At 39.3% G+C, this 24,327-nt stretch overlaps 1 protein-coding gene across 1 annotated transcript in view; it reads right to left on the bottom strand.

Annotated features, from left to right (window-relative positions):
• Positions 1 to 24,327, bottom strand: part of PTPN21 (protein tyrosine phosphatase non-receptor type 21) — a 1,442,744-nt gene that overhangs the window by 270,269 nt on the left and 1,148,148 nt on the right. The window contains exon 14 of the mRNA XM_044073481.1: positions 20,534 to 20,674. Coding sequence (XP_043929416.1) covers positions 20,534 to 20,674 — 141 coding nt within the window. The remainder of the gene's footprint in view (positions 1 to 20,533; positions 20,675 to 24,327) is intronic.

Genomic DNA, 24,327 nt, shown 5'->3' on the forward strand with positions numbered 1-24,327 from the left:
TTCGGCCATTCAGTTTCTGTATTACTCAAAAAGATAAAAAGGTCACACACAGAAATCATTCAGTCATCATCATCATCTTTCGGCTTTTCCCGTTAGGGGTCGCCACAGCGGATCATCTCTTTCCATTTCTTCCTATCCTCTGCATCTTGCTCTGTCACACCAACCGCCTGCGTGTCCTCTCTCACCACGTCCATAAACCTTATCTTAGGCCTTCCTCTTTTCCTCTTACCTGGCAGCTCCATCCTTAGCATCTTTTTCAGAATATACCCATCATCCCTCCTCAGCACATGTCCAAACCAACGCAATCTCGTCTCTCTTGCTTTGTATCCAAACTGTCCAACATGAGCTGACCCTCTAATATACTGATTCCTAATCCTATCCATCCTAGTCACACTGAGTGCAAATCTTAACATCTTTAACTCTGCCACATCCAGCTCTGACTCCTGCCTTTTTGTCAATGCCACTGTCTCCAACCCATATAACATAGCTGGTCTCACTACCCTCTTGCAGACCTTCCCTTTAACTGCAATTAAGCCAAATAAGAGTCTTCACTGCGTAATATCTTAAATATTGTGAAGTGGAGGGCCAGAATGCATGGCTAGATCAAACACATTTCTAAAGAAAAATGCAAATGTTGCAACTACCTTAGTGACGTGCACTGTAATCTCTCCTGCTAGAGTCTTGCCAGAGTACCTGAAACAACAGGTTCGAAAGCCTTTTGGTGACAGTATGTTAGGCTTGCTTTATCCTGTTTTCTTGGCATACACAAGTCAAGGAGATGATCATACTCTTTAAAACCTTTAGTACTATTAGTGTCTTTAAATATTTAGTCTGTACAGCATTCTTCTCCATTTATTCTGTGGGATGGACTGACTGACTGGCATATTTGAATCTGTTTACCATAATAGTTTGAATGAGCATAACACCCCTTATCAGCCAAGGCTGATGAGGGAAGCTTCAGCACATTTCACAGATTCTAACATAATTAAATAGCGAGAACTAATGCCTATACTGAAAGATGTGTTACTATAGAAAAGTAACAATATTGTTTGCTGAGTGACAAACAAAATAAAATCATCAGAAATCCAAGAAATGAAAAAGTCTATGTGAGAATTACAAAAACAGAAAAAAGAACACTTTGGTGGTGTCTACACAGTAATCTGAAAACTTGTTCATTCTTATGTTCCATAGTTTTGACAGCTGTTTAACAACTAGCAATAAGGATTGCATTTCAGTTACGGTTCAAAAGAATCTTCCAAGTAGCTGTTTCTATACTAGAAGAAAGAAAAGAACAGTATCACCTTGACAGGAGCTAGAATGTAGGTGAAAGGAGTGGGGGTTACTACAGAATATAGATTAGAAAACAAGACTTTACAGGCTGAGAGAGATATGAAAGGTATCAATGAACAAAAGATGTAGGAAAACATGAGTAAACAAGTGAAGAAGGGAAACTGGGTGGTGACAGAATGCTAACGTTGTAGAACATGGCTGATCAAGCCCGGAGTACTGAAGAATATTTAAGAAATAACCCACGCCTGGGTGTGGGTAATGCTGGATTTACCCACGGATGGTGTGGTTTGGTCACGAGGGCAAAGCCCGAGTGGCCAAACAAAGACAACCGTGGGTAAATCCAGCATTACCCACACCCAGAAGTGGATTATTGCTATTATACAATGACATTATTTAAGAAAAAAAATACTTATTTTTCTTAAATAATGGCATTGTATAATGCCTCCGTGCTGTCCTTCCGCAGCTGTCTGGTATTCTGCGGCAGTTCTGATGTACTGCGTATGTGTATGCTTACGCAGTACATCAAAGCTGTGGGTGGAAGCAACGGAGAAAGCAAGATCTCCGTTGCTTTTTAGAAACTGTCTCGCTGTTAAAGGAGTTTAACAGCGAGACACTTTTTTTTTAAAGCTAACAGAGATCTTCGTTGCTTTTTTTAAAGCTGTCTCGCTATGTTAAACTCCTTTAACATAGCGAGACACTTTTAGTAAAAAGCAACGGAGAATCTCCATTACTTTTTTTAAAGCTGTCTCGCTATGTTAAACTCCTTTAACATAGCCAGACAGTTTCTAAAAAGCAACGGAGATCTTGCGTTCTCCGTTGCTGTAAAAAAAAGACTTATACTAATGGAAAAAGTCCGGGCAACCGGACCTTTTTCCATTAGTATAAGTCTGATTTACAACGTGCACGCTGACCAATCAGAGAGCACGTTTTGGAATATTAATGGGGGGGTCGTTGTATAATGGCAAATAAGACACTTGGATGAGGTAGAGAAGTTGGAGATACTTTAGTGGTAACAATATTTAGCCAAGTATTACTATTTTGAGGATATTTCATATAAAATATTTGATTAGGATTAACCTGGGCATTGGCAGGAGCAAAGATAGACACAGCTTTGGATGAGATTTAAATGATTTAAGGCTACATTTGTTTCAGTGGAAGTGGAATATTGATCCATAGTACTGAGTTGTAGTTTGAATCCTGTGAGTGTCCTGCAGTATCACTGGATTTAGATATAACAAGCAGTAGTTTATCACCTTCTGAGCATAAGCCTTTATTTGGGGAATAGTGCTGAATGATAGTGTATAAAGCAGGGCCGTTTTCAGGTTTACAGACAAGATTATAGGAAGTAAGGAGTTGAAACAGAGGTAGACAGTGCAGTAGCTCTGAAACGTTAAACTGTTTGGAGTGTCAGGTAGTGGTGAGCTTTGAAGTGATGACTTGCTGCAAATTTTACAACTTTATAACATTATTATAGTTAATGTTTTAGAAAATCTTGCAGATTGGTACACATAGGAGAGGCATATAAAGTGATAGTAGTATGAAGATTGTGATTATGTTCTTCCTTGCTATGTCAGTGAGATAAGGTTTTGCCCTATGTATGAAGTCCAGTTTCTGGGATTTTTTTTTTTTTTTTTTTTTTTACTGCTAGCATTTTATGGTCAAATTTCATTTAGTCATGTATGGTAACTCCTACTGATTCGGCATCTGTTGTCAGTTCTATTTTGTTACTGTCAACTGAGGTTATTGTGAAAATAAATTTGCTTACAAACAATAACAACTTTATTTTTTGATGTTTAAGAGGAGTTGGGAGTTATATAACCACATTTCAATGAAGGAGGACAACTGCTGCCCGGGTTCCTGCAGTACTGAAAGACTTTTGGCTATGCAGACAAGAGCAGAGTCATCTACTGTTCCATATTCTGTAGTAGTGTGAAGTTAATTTGCATACAGACTAAATAACAGGAGACTTGTTTAGATCTTTGGGGAACTCCTACTAACACATGTAGAAAAGAAGAAAAGTCATTCTGCCACTTTGCAGCCTTTTCCCTATTTGATAGGGAGAGATGAAAACAACAGAATGATGAGCCTACAAGACCCAAGGAAGAGATTTGGTTTTCTACAAGCTTTGGTTACAGACTTTGCCAAAAGCCTTAAGATATATCAATAAAATGTGGAGATTAGGTTTCCTGTAGCTCTACTTGTGTTTACTGTGTTAATAAAACTCAACTGGCCAGTCACATAGTACTGTGGTTGGAGCAAAAGCCATGCTGTGTTTGCGGGAGAAGATTATTCTCAGTAAAGTATTTTAGAACTGACGAATGCATCTGTCTAGAACTTTGGCTTGGGAAGAAAGAATGGCTGTGGGTCTACAGTTTGGGAGGAAGTGCTGTCCTTGAGTGCTTCTCTGTCCTTATGGAATATCATGTAAAGCTCTTTATATAGCAAAGTTTGAGTGCAAATATCCTGTTGGCAAAAGTGATGGGTACCAGAGGGTTTACCACGACAAGAACTTTAAGACAGCAGAAGTGGCTGATTTAAAAGGCAGCAGTATAAGCCTTTTGGTCACAAATGTTATAGCAGAAAGGGAGGAAAGTGTCTCCTGGTGGACATTCAGGTGAAAGGTTCCTTTCAGAAACATCCTGAAAGCAGTGATGGTAAAAAATAGAGGTTCCAGAAGACGGCAGGCAGAAACAGCACACAGATGAACCATAACAGAAATACAGGCCGATACCTGATTGAACACCTCAGAAAGGCAATGAAATAACACTGGCAGTCAGTAAGTCAGCTGTGTCTAGTTGTGTTCTGCTGTACAAGCTATGAATTTTTCCCATATGCACACACACTCCCCATGTTTAGGCAACAGTCTAAAAACAAGTTACATTTTTCAAAATCAAAACCCACAACTCAAAAATCTATTTTTTCAAGAAGGACAAGCCCATGTGCACCCTCCACCCCTTAAATTATATATACCGACTCCACAGTCACACTACAGTGGGAAAAAGTAGAAAATAGCCACTGAAAGGTACCACCAACTCACACAATCGAACAAGCTGTGGTTAAACAAATCACAATTTAAAATCTTCAGTGAAAAGTTACTTGTCAGAACATCCCACAATGAATAAAGATATAGACACACTCACTCACACACACACACACACACACACATACACACACACACACACACACACACACACACACACACACACACACACACACACACTCACTTGGCCTTATGGTACACAGAATACATCTGGAAAGAGCAGGTGACTATTTTGTAATAACTTGAAATCTCCCACACACACAGTCTAAGGCTTCTAACCATAGGGTGAACTGGGGGTCCTTATTGCTGAATTATCAGAGTTAAATAAGAAAGTAGGGTTCCAAACTGAAAACAAATGGTCCAGGCACACTGAGGATGGCTGAGAATAAATTTATTATAAAAATATAATATACAAGCGCTTTCACCCTGCCCAAATGCAAGGCTTTTTCAAGTAATAAAAAACAATTAAAGTGCTTCCATTTAAATACCCTTTACCCTCTAAAAAGGTGCCAATTCTTTAAAGACACAAGGTATACAGAAACTAAACTGTTTAAAGAGAACACAGTATTTAAAAGGACATACCCTCCCTTTGCATTACAACAATGTATATTATAATTAGACACATTTCTTTTTTCATTGTCCATTTCATGTAGTTTGTAAACATATCTTATTGTACAATGCATGTAAAACCTGAAACCGAACTATAACTTCTTTACTTTTTTAACCAAATATGGTTTAATGGATATATGGTCATTGAGACCTGGGGAGTTAGCTGCATTTCATTTTAAGTACCAGTGTGTCTCCTGCCACTCAACCAGTTTTCCCAGTCTCCTCCAGTAGGTCCATTGAAACATGTTCTAAAATTCCAAACATAAACTCTTTATAAGCAGGTTCTGTATGAAGATGTCTGTATAATGCATTATTTGAATTCTTCTTCCTAATACTGTATGTATGTACGTATATACATTTACTTAATGTCCTCTCAGATTTTCCCACATAGAAACTAGGACAATCTCTACACACTGCAAGGTATACTTGGTTAAATTCCAGCATTTTCCAGTTGTTCTCCACAATATTTTTTATTTCTTTTGAACTACTGTTGTATTGAATCACTAAAGCCCTGCCAAAACTTTGTTCTGTAGCATGGTGCTTTTCAGGGTTGTGATAGAGAAAGGAGGAGGTGGATCCAATGCCAGCAATTGGTCATTACGTGAGTTCATTACATCTATGGAGGATGGTTATGGAAGAAAGTCGCTTTTTTGGGTACTAACACCAGGAATGGAGAAACCAAGAGAGAAGTCTCGGTTTTTAGCAACAGGAACAGTGAAACTCCGGGAGAAATCTTAGTTTCCAGCAGTAGAAATGGAGGATTGAACATGGATGTACAACGGACTACCGTTAACTTAAATACAGGTACTGTTTCTACTTCAAACGCTCCTATTAATGGTAATGAGTTAACAGAGAGCAAAACTCTGCAGTATGTGAACTTAAGTGACTGGATTCATTCATATAATAACAAAAAAGACTTATTTCATGAAAATGCTGAATGGGATAATATTAATGTTCACAATGATCGTTTTTTAGCTATGGCTTCCTTAAAGGAAGGAATTAGTGATTTAGAAAATAAATTATTTGGAATAAAAAATGTGAATTTCGATATTTTATATCTTGAAGAATGTTTAAACAAGCGAATTGTGCCACAGGGACTTCGTGTTTGTAAATACCCAGGTGTTTTTTTATATGACAAGGAAATGGTTAATGCCTTTAATGAAGTTTTTGATGAGTGTGGATTTAAAATGAAGTCTTTAATGATAACATTTTCTAAAAGAAAGGTAGAAATTTTATTAAGAGATGCTGAGAGGTTAAACAAAGTAATTAGAAATGATTTACTGTTTGAATTTTATAAAGATGTCTATGAATATTCGTTTATACGTGTGGATAAGAAATGTGAGGATGTTTTTAAAAGAAAACAGAAGAAGTTAACTAGAGACCTAAAACAGTACAGGGACAACAAGGCATACATATTTAAAGGTGGATTAAGTAAAAATAATATACATGAAACTCTGAACATCAATAGGGTAAACAACTTTGACAAAAACCTAAGTGAGGGACCAGTGAACATAGAAGTAATGGAGGGCAGAAATACAAGTGAACTAAAGGAAAGTAACAATGCTATTGACTTAATTTACGAATTAAAAACACTGAATCTATTAGACCCTAAAGTAGGCCTAGACTACATTATACACTCAGGTGGAGGAGATGAAGAGGACACAAACAAACATAAGACCAAAAAGAAGGGGAAAGTATAATAATAAGTGATGATGGTATAACTTTATCATACAATGGTTTCAAGATATTTAACCTGAGTGGGATAGAAATTAAACTTGAACACTTTCAACTGTTCAAAAAAGGCTTTAAATTTGTACCAACTAAGGGCCTTGATGTTTGTGACACACTTACAGAATTAAAGCAGTTTGTGAGAAAATTAAATTTTGCTTTAATGTTTGACCAACAACATCAGGGAGAGATGCATAATTTTAGGTAAGCTAGTACCTACAATCTACCTCTTCACCCGGCATTACAAGTTTTTGAGGCAGTATGTGCATCTGCTATATATGCTTTGAGTAACATTAGTAATAAAAAAAATACAGATATAAACCTAATTTAACTGTTAAAGAAAAAGGAATTTTGGAAGAGTTAATGATGGACAAAGAAATCTCTATTATGAGACCAGACAAAGGGGGAGGAATGGTTATAGTTAACGCCATTGACTACTCAAGTAAGATGTTTGAAATGTTGAATAATATCAGTACATACATACCAGTATCCATTAATGAGATCAACATTTCATATGATGTATGATTCCCAGTTTATAGTGGGGTTGTTGAAGTCACTTATGAGCATGGTTCTGGGTTAAATAGACGGTGACTTGAGATCATTTAAATAAGTGGTAAGGGGTTCCTGGGACATGGAGAGGGAATCTATATCTAGCAAAGATATGTTATGGGTCTATACTTATGGTGAGTTGTAAGCAGAGGAGCTCTGTGCATTATACTGGTTGACAGGCACTGAGATGTGATTGTTTTTGATGCAAACTGAAGCACCACCACCTTTTCTCCATTTCTGTGCAGTATCTGGCCTAAATGTGTGGAAGTCATTACATGCTGAAGTGCTCTCCCTTGATTAAAACCATGGCTAAGTAACTACACAGACGTTTACATTCTCCATGGTTAGGAGAGCTTGCAGAGAGTGGAGATTTTTGTTTCGATTCTGACAATGAGCAGTATCACTCGGTTGGGAAGTTGGCATGATGGTTAAGATGTTTACCTTACAGACTCCACGTTCATGGCTGGATTCTCACATGGGGTAATTGGCTAGGCTTACAATGGCCCAGAAGGGCAATTAGCCTAGTACTAATCTACGAACCTATGAACCTATATAGGAAGGTGGACTTAGCAACAGAGGAATTAATGTTGGAGAATAGGTTAGACCAGAGGGTGGGGGGATACTACAAATGAAGAAACACAGAATTGCTTCATTCTTTGGTATCCCCAAGATTCATAAGAGTACCATCAACCTACCTTACAGACCTATTGTTTCTGGGGAACAATCAAATACCTATCCCACTGCCACCTTCCTAGACTATTCTTTGAAACATTTAATGGAAGACTATGAACACCTTTTGAGGGACTCTTGGGATTTTCTACACAGTTTAACACCAGAAATGTATGGGGAGGGTACTTGTTTCCTAACATTGATGTGATAGATTTATTTTCATGCATACCAGTTGAAAAGGGTCTAGAAATGTTCTATACACTGTTGAATGAAAAAAAAACCTTCTTTAAGAGTGGATGTAGACGTATTGGTGGAACTTATGAGAATAGACCCAGTGAACAATTTCATTTACTTTGAGGGGGGAGACCTTTAAACAAATTAAAGATGTAGTTATGGGGGCAGCATGTGCCCCCATATATGCTAATTTGGTTCTCCTACAGTGGGAAATTACTTATGTATTTGGTTCTATATATTGGTAAAATATCAAGTTATACCGTTGCTTTTTGGATGACATATTTGTAATTTGGGATGGGCCCAAGGAAATTCTCACATCCTTTTAATTGATTATTTGAACTCCACTACTAGTTTTCTGGAGTTCACATACAAATTTGATTACAATAAGATAGATTACTTAGATGTAGGGTTACAGAAAGTTGACGGACGTTTGAAATCTACTATCCATCGTAAAGATACATTTAGTAATTCATATCTACCATACAACAGTGCACAAAGGAAACAGAAAAGGAGAACAGTAAAGATAGTTTAGGACATGTTTCAATGGACCTACCGGAGGAGACTGGGAAAACTGGTTGAGTTGCACGGAGACACACTGGCAGTTAAAATGAAATGCAACTAACCCCCCAGGTCTCAATGACCATACATCAATTAAACCATACTTGGTTAAAAAAGCAAAACAATTATAGTTTGGTTTCAGGTTTTACATGCATTGTACAATAAGATACGTTTACAAACTACATGAAATGGACAATGTAAAAAGAAATGTGTCTAATTATAATATGCATTGTTGTAATGAAAAGGGAGGGTATGTCCTTTTAAATACTTTGTTCTCTTTAAATATTTTGTTTTCTGTATACCTTGTGTCGTTAAATAATTGGCACCTTTTTAGAGGGTAAAGGGTATTTAAATGGAAGCACTTTAATTGTTTTTTATTACTTGAAAAAGCCTTGCATTTGGGCAGGGTGAAAGCGCTTGTATATTACATTTTTATAATACATTTATTCTCAGCCATCCTCAGTGTGCCAGGACCGTTTGTTTTCAGTTTGGAGTTATTGGTTAAATGGTTCCTACTACATTTTGGTTAAGAAAGTAGGGTTACTAGGTCTCTCCAAGTCCATGTAAACTAGATGACAGACTAATATTTGTGTAGTGCAATCAGAACAAGCTTTCTTCTTCCTTTTCTTGCATTTACCATGATTTTGGGAAAAGGTGGAAAGACATAAAAAATCATCCAATTCCACCAAACAGTAAAGGCATCAATTGTCAACAGGTACATCCAAGTCCCACTGTGCAGACGATGATTTGAGCATAAGCCATTTGAATTTCATTTTTGGAATGAGCAGGATGACAGATGCCAAAGATTCAAGTGCTCAAGTCTTGAAATAGGTATCAAGTGAGGCAAGACACTAACAAACATTTTTGGTACAAACAATTGACAAATCTGCAATTCATACAGTTATGTTCTGCTCCAAGACAAAAAAAGTCACTGTGAGTAGAAATCCTTATAAGGAATCTGATTATCACAATCACACTTTCTTACTTGACATCTAACAGATTCAAACATCAAAATACAAAGAAAACATGGAAGGTTCCCCAATGGGGCACTTACCTGGATAGGCAAAGGCATAGACCATGCATAGAACAGACCACTGGGTTTAAGACCTGCTTTTTGGACTGGCAGTGAGACAGTATGAGGATCCCATGCTCACACTTCCATTTATGTACCCTTACACCTGCAGTTTTAGGTCATACACTGGATGTACAGCTTTATGGGAGGTCTTGGCTTTGGTACCCCAGCCAGATACCAAGATTATTTGGGGAGATAACCTGACAATACTGAAAAACTACAATACTGATTTAAGGAAGGACATCATCCAATTGCACTGAACAGTAAAGGCATCAGCTGTCAAAGCTTCAGGGTAAGGGAATCAACAACATAACTACCTACAGAAGTTGTCGATTGTTAAAAGATGCAAAAAGATCCAACCCCAGTACCCTCTGCTTTTCTATGATTTTAAAGAAAACCCTCCCGTCCAATTTCCAGTCATCCAAGTTTCTGACAGTTCTGCTCAAAGGATCTACTACTAAATTTTGCTGTTGGGTCTACAGGTTGCTTGCAGACCTATGCCCACACTGATGGCCAGGTCCTAAAGCTGCGTTGCTAGCCTGCAGCAGGGATACGACTTGCTCTAAAGTCACTACATGTTGAAGGGTATGTTGTTACCAACTGCCTATTGGGTCTCTAATTGAGGACTTACCTGAAGGCCTGGGGAGCCACTGACACATTTCTTTTTTTCATTCCCCCTCCAGGATCTTGACCATTAGCTCACCTACCTTCACCTGATCAGCCCATTAGTTTCTGGGTAAAAGGAGTCGGCTATTACTGGGTGAGGTGAGAGACTTATGGCCCACTTATTCCTGCCAGAGCATCTCTATCAGCCTTCTGTTCCCATTAAGAGTTGGGTGGTAAGGAGTACACCAGCTTGCTGGTCCTTATGGGGTGCCCTACCCTCTTCCATTGGGAGCACCCCCCCCCCTTGTTGGCACTCTAAGCCTAGAATTTCTTCTTCCTAAGAATGACTGTGCCTCTGCATGCCACCTTCCCCTTAACTGTATAGCGTGACTGCACTAAAACAATGCAGGCTTGGCCAATTTGGATTGGTATTAAGTTTCTCCCACGTGATGAGCAAAAACTGGACTGTACAGACTTTCTCTTCTTCAGTTTTTAAAGCCCTACTGAGTGAGAGGGACCAACAGGGACACCTTAGATTCCTTCTACAAAAGGCAGTCACCTGGCCCACTGCTGCAGAGGCAAGGTATCTGTTTGTGCCTCTAGCGAGTTAAGTTTGGAAACTGACTCGGGATAGGGGGTAGCATAAAGCAGACAAATAACAGTTATCTTATGGTGAGGGAACAGTTTGAGAAGAACCACTGCCTGTGCGACCACTGGTGGGGACCATGAGCCACGCAGCACAACTTCTGTAAGGGAAAAGCAACAGACATTTTGATGTCACTGTGCACTACTCCTCTTAGTAGGCATCATACCCTGCTCTTTCCACAGAGTGATGGCTCCCTGCAACCAGTTCATGGCTTCTTACATGATCTTCACTTCTCTGAGGAGTTGTGAGTCCAACCAGCAAAGGGTTATGTATGTAACTGTCCATAGGAACTGTGAAGATATCTAGGAAGAGTAGACTGGGTATGTGAGGTACACAGCTGAAACCACCTGCAAAGGCCTGTTTGGGAAATGACAGTTTGGCTGTGGCACAGCAGATAAATTCACAGAGGCCTGATTCTCCTCAAAAGCAATTATTAAATTGTCTTCCTCCAAAAAGGCAATTACAGATACAGTGACAATCTGTTCAGGCACTTCAGCTGCAGATCCATACACTTGGGCTACTTTGAGACCACAGTCTTCAAGCCTATGTAGAACTAGCAGGTCACTTCCCTTGTCCTGACAAAGTCTTTTTGTCATTTAATTTTATTAAGCTTGTGTTACTTTTAGGAAGATTCCTTCATTTTTTTCCCTTGTAACTGCAACTAGTAAAAGCTCTGTCTGCCAGACTGAGGGAGCAAATATCTCTTTATCCGAGCACCAAGAGCTTGATATGTCCCATTAAAACTCTTAAGTTCTTTTACTTGCCTAAGTAGTCTTTTAAGCATAACAATGCCAACAACTAAAGGCACTGTGATCCTATCTGAGGCAAAATAAGCACTGAGAATGGTCCTTAAGGGGAGTTTGCCTGCACTGGCACACTTGTTGGCAATGTTTCACTTTTTTAGCCAAAGGAAAAAAAATCTAATTTATCTACGAAACATTTAGACAAGGTGTAAGCACTACTTACAATGCAAAAGCAATAAAGCAAACGGTATTTTTCAGTCCTGAAGCTTTGATAAGAAGAGAGTTGGGACGGAAAAGAAGCAAGTGACTGCTGACAACTTCCAGCTGGTGTCCTTGTGTTGTTCTGGAGACATTCCATTGCTTTTAAAATCAGGCTGGAAGACTGATGTACACCTGCAGTTAAATTCCCAACTTTATAAATCCATTCATCCATCCACCCACAGCCCCTTTTTCCCATTTTTGCATATGGGGTCGGGGTGTCACTTCAACAGTGACAATCATCTACAGCCATGGTTTACACTACCAGGTAGCTAGCCCTGCCATAGCAATTCATCCACACCACACAGTCATGTGCACACACACCTATGGCCAATTCAGAGTGTCCAATCCACCTTCTGCATATCTTTGCAATGTGAGAGAAAACCAAAACACCCAGAAGAAACCACGCAAGCATGGAGATGACATGCGCACACTGCACAGAAGGCACCCCAGCCAAAAATTGAACCAGGGAACCTCTTGCTGTGAGGTGACAACTGCTGCGCCACTGTGCCACCTATACACTTCAGCCATGTTTCTTGTAATAATCCTCAGCAGATCTTCACAAAAGAGGTGAATGAATCAGTAAATGAAACCACTCAAGTTCATTCACCAGTGAAGTTGTGTTAGTCCAGCCATTTTCCTGCAGCTGTTTTGCATCCTTGAAAAGGCAAACCCTAGTTCTATGCTAATGAAGGGCCTGATCTACCATGGCACCAGGCTAACATTAAGTACTACTAGCATGTGCACATATCAGTCTTTTGAGGTGGAAAGGAACTGAGAGCGCTGATTGTGATCTAGTTCCCCTTTGGTCGACATCTGTTTAGTTGATAAAATTTAGTCAACAGGCGTACGAGTTCGCACATTTCTTGGGGTAAGAAAATTTGCCTTTTCCTGAAGATTGTGCGATCTTGGAGTTAGTATATATAATTAGCAGGGGGTGTGGGGGTGCACAGAGAGCCTGCCCCCCTGCAAAAAAACAACAAAAACGTTTTATTGTTTTTTTTTTTTTTAATTGTGTTTTGCATGTGCTGACTTCTTGCTTGGCACATGCGTAGAATTTCAGCATTTGCAAATTGGACCTTTTCTGACTTTATGAACATCGATCTTTGGATCATTTACTGTTTCTCAACAGATCTATATATTACATATAATTTATTTGGAAGAAAGGGGAATATTCAGAAGGCAGCCCTTTAGTTCAAGTGTAATTTATTTATAATGAATAAATAAAATTCAGAGTGCATTTCCCAAATTAAAATCAGCATACTCTTATTTATGACAATGTTAGTTACACACAAATATTTAACAACATTAACAGAACAATGATGATCTAGAGGGAAACGGAGTGTAAGAAAATGCTGATATTGTTGGTAGGTCTCGATGCAGATTCAGTACTGTCAGTTGGGATTTTATGAGCAGGGCAATGACAGCATTTACGTTCCCTGATAGAATAATAGGGTTAATTAGGAGACTTAATGGAAACTCAAGAGGCAAGAATTAAGGTGAAAAGGCTCCACTCCAACAAGCAGCATTTGAACAGAAGAACAAGGCAGGGGTGTCCTCTTTTGTCAGAACCATTAGCAAAGAAAATAAGGAACTGAAATTCAAGGATAAAGCTGGTATGGTAGCAAAGAAAAGTTAGCTTTATTCACAGATGACATTATTTTATTTTAAATAATAATAATAAATTTTATTTTTAAAGTTATTTTCCTGTGCTCCTGTCGAGCAGAGTCACAGAAGTGATCCTCGGGGTGTATTTCCTATTTCCCATCCACTCATCAAGATTTTTCTTGAAGAGTGCTAATGAGGGACTTTGCTTGACATACATGGGCAGCTTGTTCCAGAGTATGGGAAGTCTCTGGAACAGGAATCTATTCCTCCAGCATGTCCTGTTTATTGTGGTGACAAGGTTTAGGTCCCTAGAGCATGTAGCTCGGAGGGAATGGGATTTTCTTTGTCCAACAGCTCTGCATTTGACATAGCTTTATATGTTAGGCAGAGATCACTTCGGAGTAGGTGATATGCTATGGAGTAAATCGTACTGGTCTGTTTAGGAAGTCTGTTTAATGTCAGTAGTCCTCTTTGTGGGGTACTTCTGTGGCCTTTCCAGCTGCTGCAGATGTCTTGTGAGGTACATTCCAAAAGGGGCGCTGTACTCTATAATGGGTCTAATCAGTGTCGAGTACACGGAACAATGACCTCTTTTTTCCTGGATGAGAAACCTTTTGTGATGAGGTGTGCCACGTAGAAGGATTTCCTGACTACTGCGGCGATGTGCTTATCAAAGGAGAGACTACTGCCCACCTGTGTCCCAAGGTCTCTTATCATGCTTTCGGTGTTAAGTAGACTACCGCCTATGTGGTAGTTCATGGATACAGAGTTTTTACCAAAGGAGATGACAATGCACTTTTTGACATTGAGCTTGAGACCATGGCTTGGACACCAGGCATCTGTCTCAGTGAGGCCCTTTTGTAGGATGTCCACATCGTTAGGAGTTTCAATTATCACTCCTGGTTTGCAGTCATCTGCGAACTTCATTAGCCAAAGACCTTCTGTGTTAGCCTGTACTTCAGAGAAGCAGATACCAAACAGGAGAGGACCCAGGATTGAACCCTGAGGTACTCCACTTGCCACTGGTCTGAAGTCAGATTTGAAGTCTGTTACTTTCACAGTGTGGGTTCTGTCAGTGAGCCAGTTGGCAACCCATCTTGTGACATAGGGATTTATACCTAGTTTAGTGAGTTTATCTATAATTCCAAAGTGGGGGATGGCGTCGAAAGCCTTGGTGAGATCTAGATAGGCTGTGTGAACCACCTTACCCTCGTCTACGGCTTTGGTGACTGCTTCAAAGAAGTCTATCAGGTTTAGGAGACAGGATTTGCCTTTTACAAACTCAAACTGGGTAGAGTCCAGAGTTTGGAGATTATCAATGTCTTTGTTTATAAGTGCCATGATGATACCTTCCATGGTCTTGCAGACCAGGCTCATCAGGCTAATGGGGTGGTAGGTCCCGTTGCGTTGTCCATGGTGGCTCCCCCTGGGATAACCATTGCTGTGCACCATTCAGTGGGCAGAAAGCCTGAGGTGAGGCTATGATTGAACATGGTACTTAGGTAGGGTGCCAGTTCGTTCTGTAGTTCGTGTAGAACTCAGCCTGGGATGTTGTCAGGTCCCATGGATGCTGTGTTCTTGGCTTTGGAGAGTGTGGTTTTACCTGTGCAGCCATGATTACAGGAACTTTGCATTCTTCTGGTATAGAGATGGGCCCTTTAGGGGGTGAGAGGGGGCTAAAGTTAGTACTGAACCTATCTGCCAGGATATTGGCAATATCAGTTGGTTCTGTATATTTAGTGTCATTGCGCTGTAACTCAGAGCAGATCTAAGTGTTGCCATTGAGATTCTTGACATAGCTACAGAATGCTTTGTGGTTGTCTTCAGAATCAGTGGCAATTTTGTTTTTGTAACTAGCTTTGGAGGATTTTATGAGGGATCTCAGCTTATTACTGAGGCTGACCAGGGAGTTCCTCCAATCATGGGATTTTACTCTTTTTTTGTAACAGTTTCTTTCTTTTGTTGTAGAGTTTGTTTATGGCAGGGGACCACCAGATTGGCTTCCTTTTTTGGAGGATAGCATCTTGGTTCTGCTAGGGATAGCACAATCCATGCACTCGTGTAAGTGCTTATAAAGTGCATTTGTGTAGGATTCAACAATCGTACCTCGATTGTCCATCTGCATGGGTGTCGTGAAGTTTGCCACTTCTGTCTTAAGAAGCGTGAAGTTGGCTTTGGAGAAATGTTTTACGGTGGTTTCCTTAATGGGGGGTGGGGGTGGGGTGGGATGTGGCTCTAGGGTGATTAACTTGTGGTCGGATCTGACCAATGAGGAATTGACCTCTTGTGTGGAACACCAGTCGCCCGTGTTGGTAATGACCAGGTCTAGGATATTGCTGCCCCTGATGGGGATGTGGATAAGTTGATCCAAGGCATTGAAATTTATGAATTCCAGAAAACTTTGAGCAAAAGAGTTGGTACATGAGTAGTTTTCCCAGTTAATGGTGGGGTAGTTGAAATCACCCATTATTAGGGTGCTGGGTTGTACCCTAATATTTTCTAGTTTATCAATAAATGAGGAGTGGGAATCCTGGGGCATGGTGGGGGATCTGTAGCAAGCTACAATTTGGATTGCGGTATTGGCCAGAGTTAGCTGCAACTGGATAATCTCGGCTGCATCATGCTCAGCAACTAGCTTGGAGGTGTGGATATCCTTAATGAATATGGACACGCCTCCGCCTTTAGTGTTTCGGTTCAGGTTATGTGGCCGGAAGGTGTGGCATGAATTATAGCCTGGTAATGCAGGGGTGCTCTCTGGAGCCTTGAACCAGATCTCTGTCACTGCACAGATGTCGATGTTCTCCATTTTAAGGAGTGCCTCGAGTGAGTGCACTTTGAGGTTTAGACTACGGAAATATTCTTTTGAGCTGGAATATAAGACCTGAATTACCCCAGATATAGCAACTTTAATATTACTGGCTACAAAAAAAGGCAATTACTAGAAAATGGAAACCAGAATCTAAACCAACTATAAGTAGAGTACTGGATGGTAGAACAGAGATAAAAGAAATGGAAGTGGGCTCTTTTGAAAAGGTGAGGAGCAAATTACATAGAATTAAACAAAATCTGTAGGGACAATAAGGCAGCAGTGTTCATTAGGAGGAAGAGTGAAATTTAACAGAAAACACAAATTCCTCAATTTATGTAATGCTGGAATGAATTACAATTGTTAAAAAGAAAACATACATGTATAATGCACGGAAAGAATGAAAATTTTACTATGGTGTGTTTTCTGTTATTGAGTGCACCCATGTAATTGTTTAAAATGTGAGAATTTAATAAAGATGTTTAAAATATAATTTAGGATATGAGCTATTGGGTCATATTTTCTGTACAGCCCTAATCCCTAAACTGGTGGAGACATGCACACCTGCATCACTGTAATGACTACCAAAGCCCTCTAGCTATGCACATGCACTCCTTCACATGCATAGAGAATGGGGACCATCACTGCCATAAGGTAACCGCACCACATGTTGCTGCTGAAAATGGCACCTGAATCCTACATTTCAGGCCTCCACCAAAGCACTGGTGTGGCAGGAAAGCCAGTTAGAAGTCAAGATACCTTCTTCCCAGGATGAGTGAGCTGTAGCCACACACATCCATTCCTCCCCTCCCCTACCCTCACTGGCTTTTCTAGCACCTGAGCCACTAAATGGGCTCTAGTCATCTGGGCCAAACGTCAGGGCTTTATCCCTGTGTGTGACAGAACTGGGTATTTGAATATGAATTTTGTACATGTAAACATTTCTGACCTAATGATACCAAACTGAACACGGCTTTTGTCTCCTTAAAACTCCAATGCTTTAAACGTATTTTAGACAATATTACACTCTGGACCCGTGTCCAACTGAAACTCAACATTTTCTTATTAATTCTCAGCACTTATTTCCAACAATGTAACATGCACTCATCTGCATTCCTCTATGGCATTTTCATATTTTAGTCAAACAAGTTCTCTCACTTTCAAAAGTGCAAATAATCAATTATTTTTGTTGTTTCAGTCTAACATGCATTCATGTCAATACCCCTGATGCATGCCAAGATTTCAATGTATCAAATCATTTTGACTTCAGCAGTACAAATAAAAAGTTAACGTTCATGTTTTGCTCAACAACCTGCAAATTCTTATGTACGTACTTGTTTTTCTTATTACAAACATTAGAAGCAATGTATTTTTGTTAGAAAGAATCTACAGCATGTATTATGTGGGAAAATGCTAAATCTCTTGCTTACAGCCACTTCTACTATAATGAGACTTACCATTATAAAAGAATTTCCTGGGTTTTCAACTGCTTTTAAAATACATCTCATGGCTCTCTCTTTCTTTCTTATCCAGTTGTTTGGCAACAGATTCTCTGTTTCTCATTTTACTTTTTTATTTGACTCACATTCTACATTTCACATATCTACCTCTTCCATTAATTACTTTAACTACATACTAATCATTCTACTTACTATGTACATAACTACATGCTTCTGATGAGGTCAGCTCCCTTTCTCTTAAATTATTGACCCATATTTTATTACTTGCACAGCAAATTAATATTTTACTTATTAACAAATAATATAACTCACCCAAGTGTAACTATTTGATTCTGCTCTTTGGCTCAGAATATAAATATCTAATGCCTGTGAAGGACCTTGTCCTACTATAAATATCTTTCCAGGGTTGCAATAACTCCTTAACATCTCTCTTACTACTACAACTTTGCCATTCTCCTCTTTAAGAAAAGTAAAAGTGCTAAACTTCTTTAAGACATCTTCTGCAGAAAGATGGAAGAATGTAGCTCAATGTACCTTTTCAGGCTTCTTGGACATTTCACTCAGAGTGGGAAACAGATGAAATTTTTGGATCCAAAGATTCCAATCAAGCTTCCATGAAGTTCAAGGAATTCTGGTGGCTGAAGATGGACCATTTTATTCAGTGAAAACTCTATTGCTGTATGTCTAAACACAAATACTGAAATCAAACACACTTCTTCGTTTCTGCAGATACACTTCTCTAATTTTGTATTTTTTTTCATTTCTGACACCACTTGGTGTCTGTTTCTTGAATAAGAAAGGCAGAGATCTTGTGGTTGTGGTTAACCTCCACAATCAAGTAGCATGTATAACACTAAACGTGCAACTTCTGGTAGCTATTTTATTAGCATGTAAAGATCTGTGTATATTGTATATTCTACAGAGATGTCCATTTATTAGGAAACCTTGAAAGTTTCTAGAAAGAGATTAGCAATCTAGCTACTGAGTGGATATGTAAAGTCTATATATGACATTAATGGCGATCAGGTAGTTGATCCTAAAGTGGTGCTTGATTATTCTGCAAAATTATTCAGTCATCAGAGTTGTTCTACTGGTATTAGGAAAAGCATTCTCTTATGTCAGGGATGCAGACAACATATTTAGCTGAAAAGTTTCTCCCCTAGCTAAAAAGGTCTGGCAAGCTTTGCACTATTTCTACCTGGTGCCTATGGGATAAATTAACACTTCCTTTAAACAAAGGCTGTTCTTTCACAGCTTTGGATTTCCACATCTCATTATTCCATAACCAAACCAAGGGTCATACAACAGAAATGAACCTTCAGAACAACTTCCATGTTCTCATCTTTATTCAAAATACTGGAGAAAGTGGTAGCCACAGAAATTAAACATATCTCACTTTGTATGGTTTTACGAGTAAACAGCAATATGGCTTAGAAAAAGCCATGTCAGCACCACCACTAATCTGCCTTACTGACTCCATTCAAAATGCCATAGGATATGGCCTTCTGAATGGGGTCAGTGAGGCACATTCAATAGGTCAGAGCATATGGTGAATTAAAAGAGATAGTACTTCTTATCCTAACAAAAGCAATGGATACAGCTGAAAACCATGTTAAGCTGATCTCTGAGTCAAGGATCTATGATATCAGAACAATAAGCTTGCATGGCTTTCTAGTTAAACCAAATCCTTTCAAGTTCTAGTAGACAGTGTGTAATCCTCCCTGCAACTAGTTACAATAGAGTTTTGGGTTTCACAAGGGTCTATTCGATATGCCCTGCCTTTTCTGCTGTACACAAACATGCACACACACAGCCTCAACAAAGTTCACAGCATCTGTTTTCCTAATGATATGATTATAATGGTGCAGAATGATAATCACAGCAGTATTACCTCCACAATGTCTACCATTCTTATACAAGTTAATAGGAAGCACTTGTTTCTTCCATGCTTGCATTATCAAACAAGAATAGTCAGTCATGTTCCTCATGGTCTGCAGGAGAGAGGGATTAAATCTCTGGCCTGTTAACAAGCTGCTTCCTGAAGTAAAGGGTGCAGGGTTTGATTCTCTGGTTCCATTTGCCAGCTGTATAACTGTGCAAATTGCTTAACCAGACATTGATCCCAGGTTGCTCCTGAGAAGGGACAGTGGGCTTACCTGGTTAACAAAATGAATAAAACAACAACAAAAAAAGATTACTGATTAATTAGAACACTAGTCAGAATACTGAAACAGACTGCAGAATTCTGAGTGAAGAAATACTCCTATTACCCCCAAAGAATTTCCAGTCTTTGAGTTAGAACATTTAGAGATGCAGAGGTATGGCTGGTGCGATGGTGCTTCCCCTCTGCAGACAAATGTTTGTATAGTACACTAGTATACAAGTTGCCTTTGCCCACTGTTGACATTTTTTTTTCAAATATTAACTAAATGTAATGGTTAATGTGCATCTCTGATTTATCACAGATTGAAAAACTTTAAATATAGTGCTTTTAGAAACTGACAAAAGACTAGGCAGGGGAAAAATAACAAGGGGTAAATTCCTGGGTCAGATGGCATGCAAATAATTAAGGCAATTATAAGAAAAGGGGTGTATTAGATCTATGGCACTTGCAATCTCTGAGAACTTTGACAAATTTTCTACTGCAAATTAATTACCCTTTCATCATTGGAGACTCTAGCAGATTCACTCCTACTGTCATTAGGCAAAGGCATACGAGACAAAGTTAATCCATTCAAAGCTGCCACTTTAAGTGGTCCGACTTTCTTTATATCAGTTTTGGTGCTTTTCTTCATAACCTGTCAAGATACAGAAGAAAAAAGGCATTTTGAAAGTATTAACACAGCGATAATGTTAAGGCACAGTCTATTGAAATTAAGTGATACAGTGATCATCTTTCTGAGTTTTACATTATATATGCAATTATACTTCTTCAGTTCCAGAACAAGAGTACATGTGTGAAACTGAAGTAAATCTCTGTTACAGTATAACTGTCAGTGGTGGCAGGAACATGAAAACAAACAGAAGCTGCAATAAGAATACATTACCTGGCTAAAAGGGCCTCAGCCAAGACAGATCATAAATGTCTGGTGCTTGTATAAAATTCTTCTCTCGCTATCAAAAGTACAACCAGCAATATAAATGAATATTTACTTGACTGAAATTAATTCCTCTAAAAAGGCAGATGTAACCCAGTTATCAGAAGCAACTTTCAGGCAGTACACAATCCGTTATTGGGATAAAGTTAGCATGTAATCCTGTTAGCCAATGGTCAGCAGAATGGAAGGAAAGGTCACACACGAACGCACTGACATTAAGCTGTATCACAACAAATATTCTGTTAAGAAAATATACTAAAATATGTGTTAATCTGTAATTTTCTATCAAAGACATTTTAAACACGTAAAAAAATACAAAAATATAAAGTGTGACTATACATCCACAGACACACACACACACACACATATATATATATATATATATATATATATATATATATATATATATATATGCAAAGGACAATACTGGTTTTACATGCTCTCTACATGTGATAAACAGAAACACATCTCTTGTTCTGCATGGTACATGACAATTTACTGGAAAACTTATTGATTTTAATATAAAGATCTGCATTAGCTGTTGTATTATTGTTATATTCTTTATGTTTATGCTGCAAATGAATTCTCATTAATTCCTAATGACTGTATGGCACAGCCAGATAGATATCAAATGAACTAACAATACTCTTTTCTCACCAAATAATGTCATTGTCCTCTGAAACTGTATAAACGCAGAGATATTCAACTGTAATCTCTGTCAGTTGATTCCAAGCTACTAAACTACAGTGAACCCTGTGATGCTTTGCATACTTAACTATTTAACCACTTGTCTTTTTCCCTCATAGATTAAGTTCTGATTCATGTCCGGTCCCATACAGAGACAAGTACTTCACATGCTACATTGTAAAATAAACATTTATACAAAAACTTTTGATCTGTGACAGGACCCTCTTTGATGGATTTATGAGTAGCTTTATCTCCTCTCCCATCCCAGTTTGGCCTGTGTTCTCTGATATTCACACTCTTGGAGACATGTATGCTCTCATTCTAGCCATGCTGCAACATCGCACACAACAAATGAAGATAACCCACTCCACCATACCACCACCACTGACTGAGCATGCTTTCTGCAAATCAAGAAGAAAAAAATAAAAAATTTTCATTCACGCTGTCTAAAGAAATATAAATTGTCTGACATAAAGGTACTACCAAAAGAAACTGTTAGATGGTCCTTTTCAACCCAACCACTGACTCAGTGAGTAAGCACATCTTACAAACCAAAAATACACTGTCCAAAACTATATATGCACACACGGAAGCACTTTACAATCTTGGCAATACTAAAATATAAAATTTCAGTGTCTTGAGATGAAAGTGCCAAAAGTGCAGTTGAGCAAAACTGCACTTGATCGAATTCAAAATATCGAATCCCCGGTTGTGGTGGCACTCTATGTGGGATTTGCTGTGTTTGTTAGGTGTGGTGTGCTGTGGGATATAGTTTGCGTGCTGTTGTGTGGATATATCTGGAGATTCAGGTAAGTGCTGTTTTTTTAAGGGTTTTGGGTAGGGATTTGAGAGTATGTGAGTGTGTTGGGAAGTTTTAGGTGTAGGTTAGGTAGGTAAGAGTGTGGGTGTGTAAGTGTTGAGAGTGCTGCTGTTTGTACATATGGGATATGTGTTTGTGCAAGGGGAATATAGAGCATGTAGTGGTGGGTTTAGTGTCTTTGTCTTTTTAGTGCGACCTCGAAGTTAGTATAAATAAGTAGCGGGGGTGTGGAGGGAGCAGCCCCCCACATGGGGGGGGGTGCAGGGGGGGGCTTTCCCCCCTGCTTATATGTAGGGTAGGTGTCTGTATTTGTGTTGTTGTGTTTGTGTGTGTTTTGTTGGTTTGTTGTAGTGTGGGGAGGAAGGTGTATGTTTGTGTGGTGGCGGGTGTATTTAAAATTCTCGATTTTGGATTTCGCACTTTTGGAGTTTTGATATTGTGAATGCTCAACTTTACAGTCTCGGGATACTGAAATTCGAGATTTCAGTACTTCGAGATTACAAAGTGAATCCACACACATGCACTACGTACAGGAAGATGCACACTGGTGGATTATAACTTATGTAGAAGGGCCAGTCTGAAGGCGATTGGGGACTGTAAAGTGGTGGCAGGGGAAAGTGTAGTTAGGCAGCATAGGATGGTGGTTTGTAGGATGACACTGGTGATCAAGAACAGGAGGATGAGTGTGACGGCAGCACCAAGGATCAAATGGTGGAAATTGAAAAATGGTAATTGTGAGGTGATGTTCAGGGAAGAGTTAAGACAGGCACTGGGTGGCAGTGAAGAGTTACCAAATAGCTGGGTAACTACAGCAGAGTTAGTAAGAGAGATGGCTAGAAAGATGCTTGGTGTGACATCTGGAAAGAGGAAGGAGGACAAGGAGACCTGGTGGTGGAATGAAGAAGTACAGGAGAGTATACAGAGAAAGAGGTTGGCGAAGAAGAAGTGGGATTGTCAGAGAGATGAAGAAAGTAGCCAAGAATATAAGGAGATGAGGTGCATGGCAAAGAGAGAGGTGGCGAAGGCTAAGGATAAGGCATATGATGAGCTGTATAAAAGGTTAGACACTAAGGAGGGAGAAAAAGACCTGTACCGACTGGCTAGACAGAGGGACCGAGCTAGTAAAAATGTGCAGCAGGTAAGGGTGATAAAGGATAATGATGGAAACGTACTCACAAGCGAGGAGAGTGTGTTGAGCAGATGGAAAGAGTACTTTGAGGGGCTGATGAATGAAGAGAATGAGAGGGAGAGAAGGTTGGATGATGCGCGGATAGTGAATCATGAAGTGCAGTGGATTAGCAAGGAGGAAATAAGGATAGCTATGAAGAGGATAAAGAACGGAAAGGCTGCTGGTCCAGATGACATACCTGTGGAAGCATGGAGGTGTTTAGGTGAAATGGCAGTGGAGTTTTTTAACTAGATTGTTTAATGAAATCTTGGAAAGTGAGAGGATGCCTGAGGAATGGAGAGAAAGTGTTTTGGTACCGATTTTTAAGAATAAGGGTGATGTGCAGAGCTGTAGTAACTACAGAGGGATTAAATTGATCAGTCACAGCATGAAGTTATGGGAAAGAGTAGTGGAAGCTAGGTTAAGAAGGGAGGTGATGATTAGTGATCAGCAGTATGGTTTCATGCCAGGAAAGAGCACTACAGATGCGATGATTGCTTTGACAGTGTTGATGGAGAAGTACAGAGAATGTCAGAAGGAGTTGCATTGTGTCTTTGTGGATTTAGAGAAAGCATATGACAGGGTGCCTAGAGAGGTATTGTATGAGGAAGTCAGGAGTGTCAGAGAAGTATGTAAGAGTGGTACAGGATATGTATGAGGGTAGTGTGACAGCGGTGA

This window comes from Protopterus annectens, chromosome 6.part0 (assembly GCF_019279795.1).
Source record: "Protopterus annectens isolate FY-2018-M chromosome 6.part0, PAN1.0, whole genome shotgun sequence".
Classification (NCBI taxonomy): Eukaryota; Metazoa; Chordata; order Ceratodontiformes; family Protopteridae; genus Protopterus; species Protopterus annectens.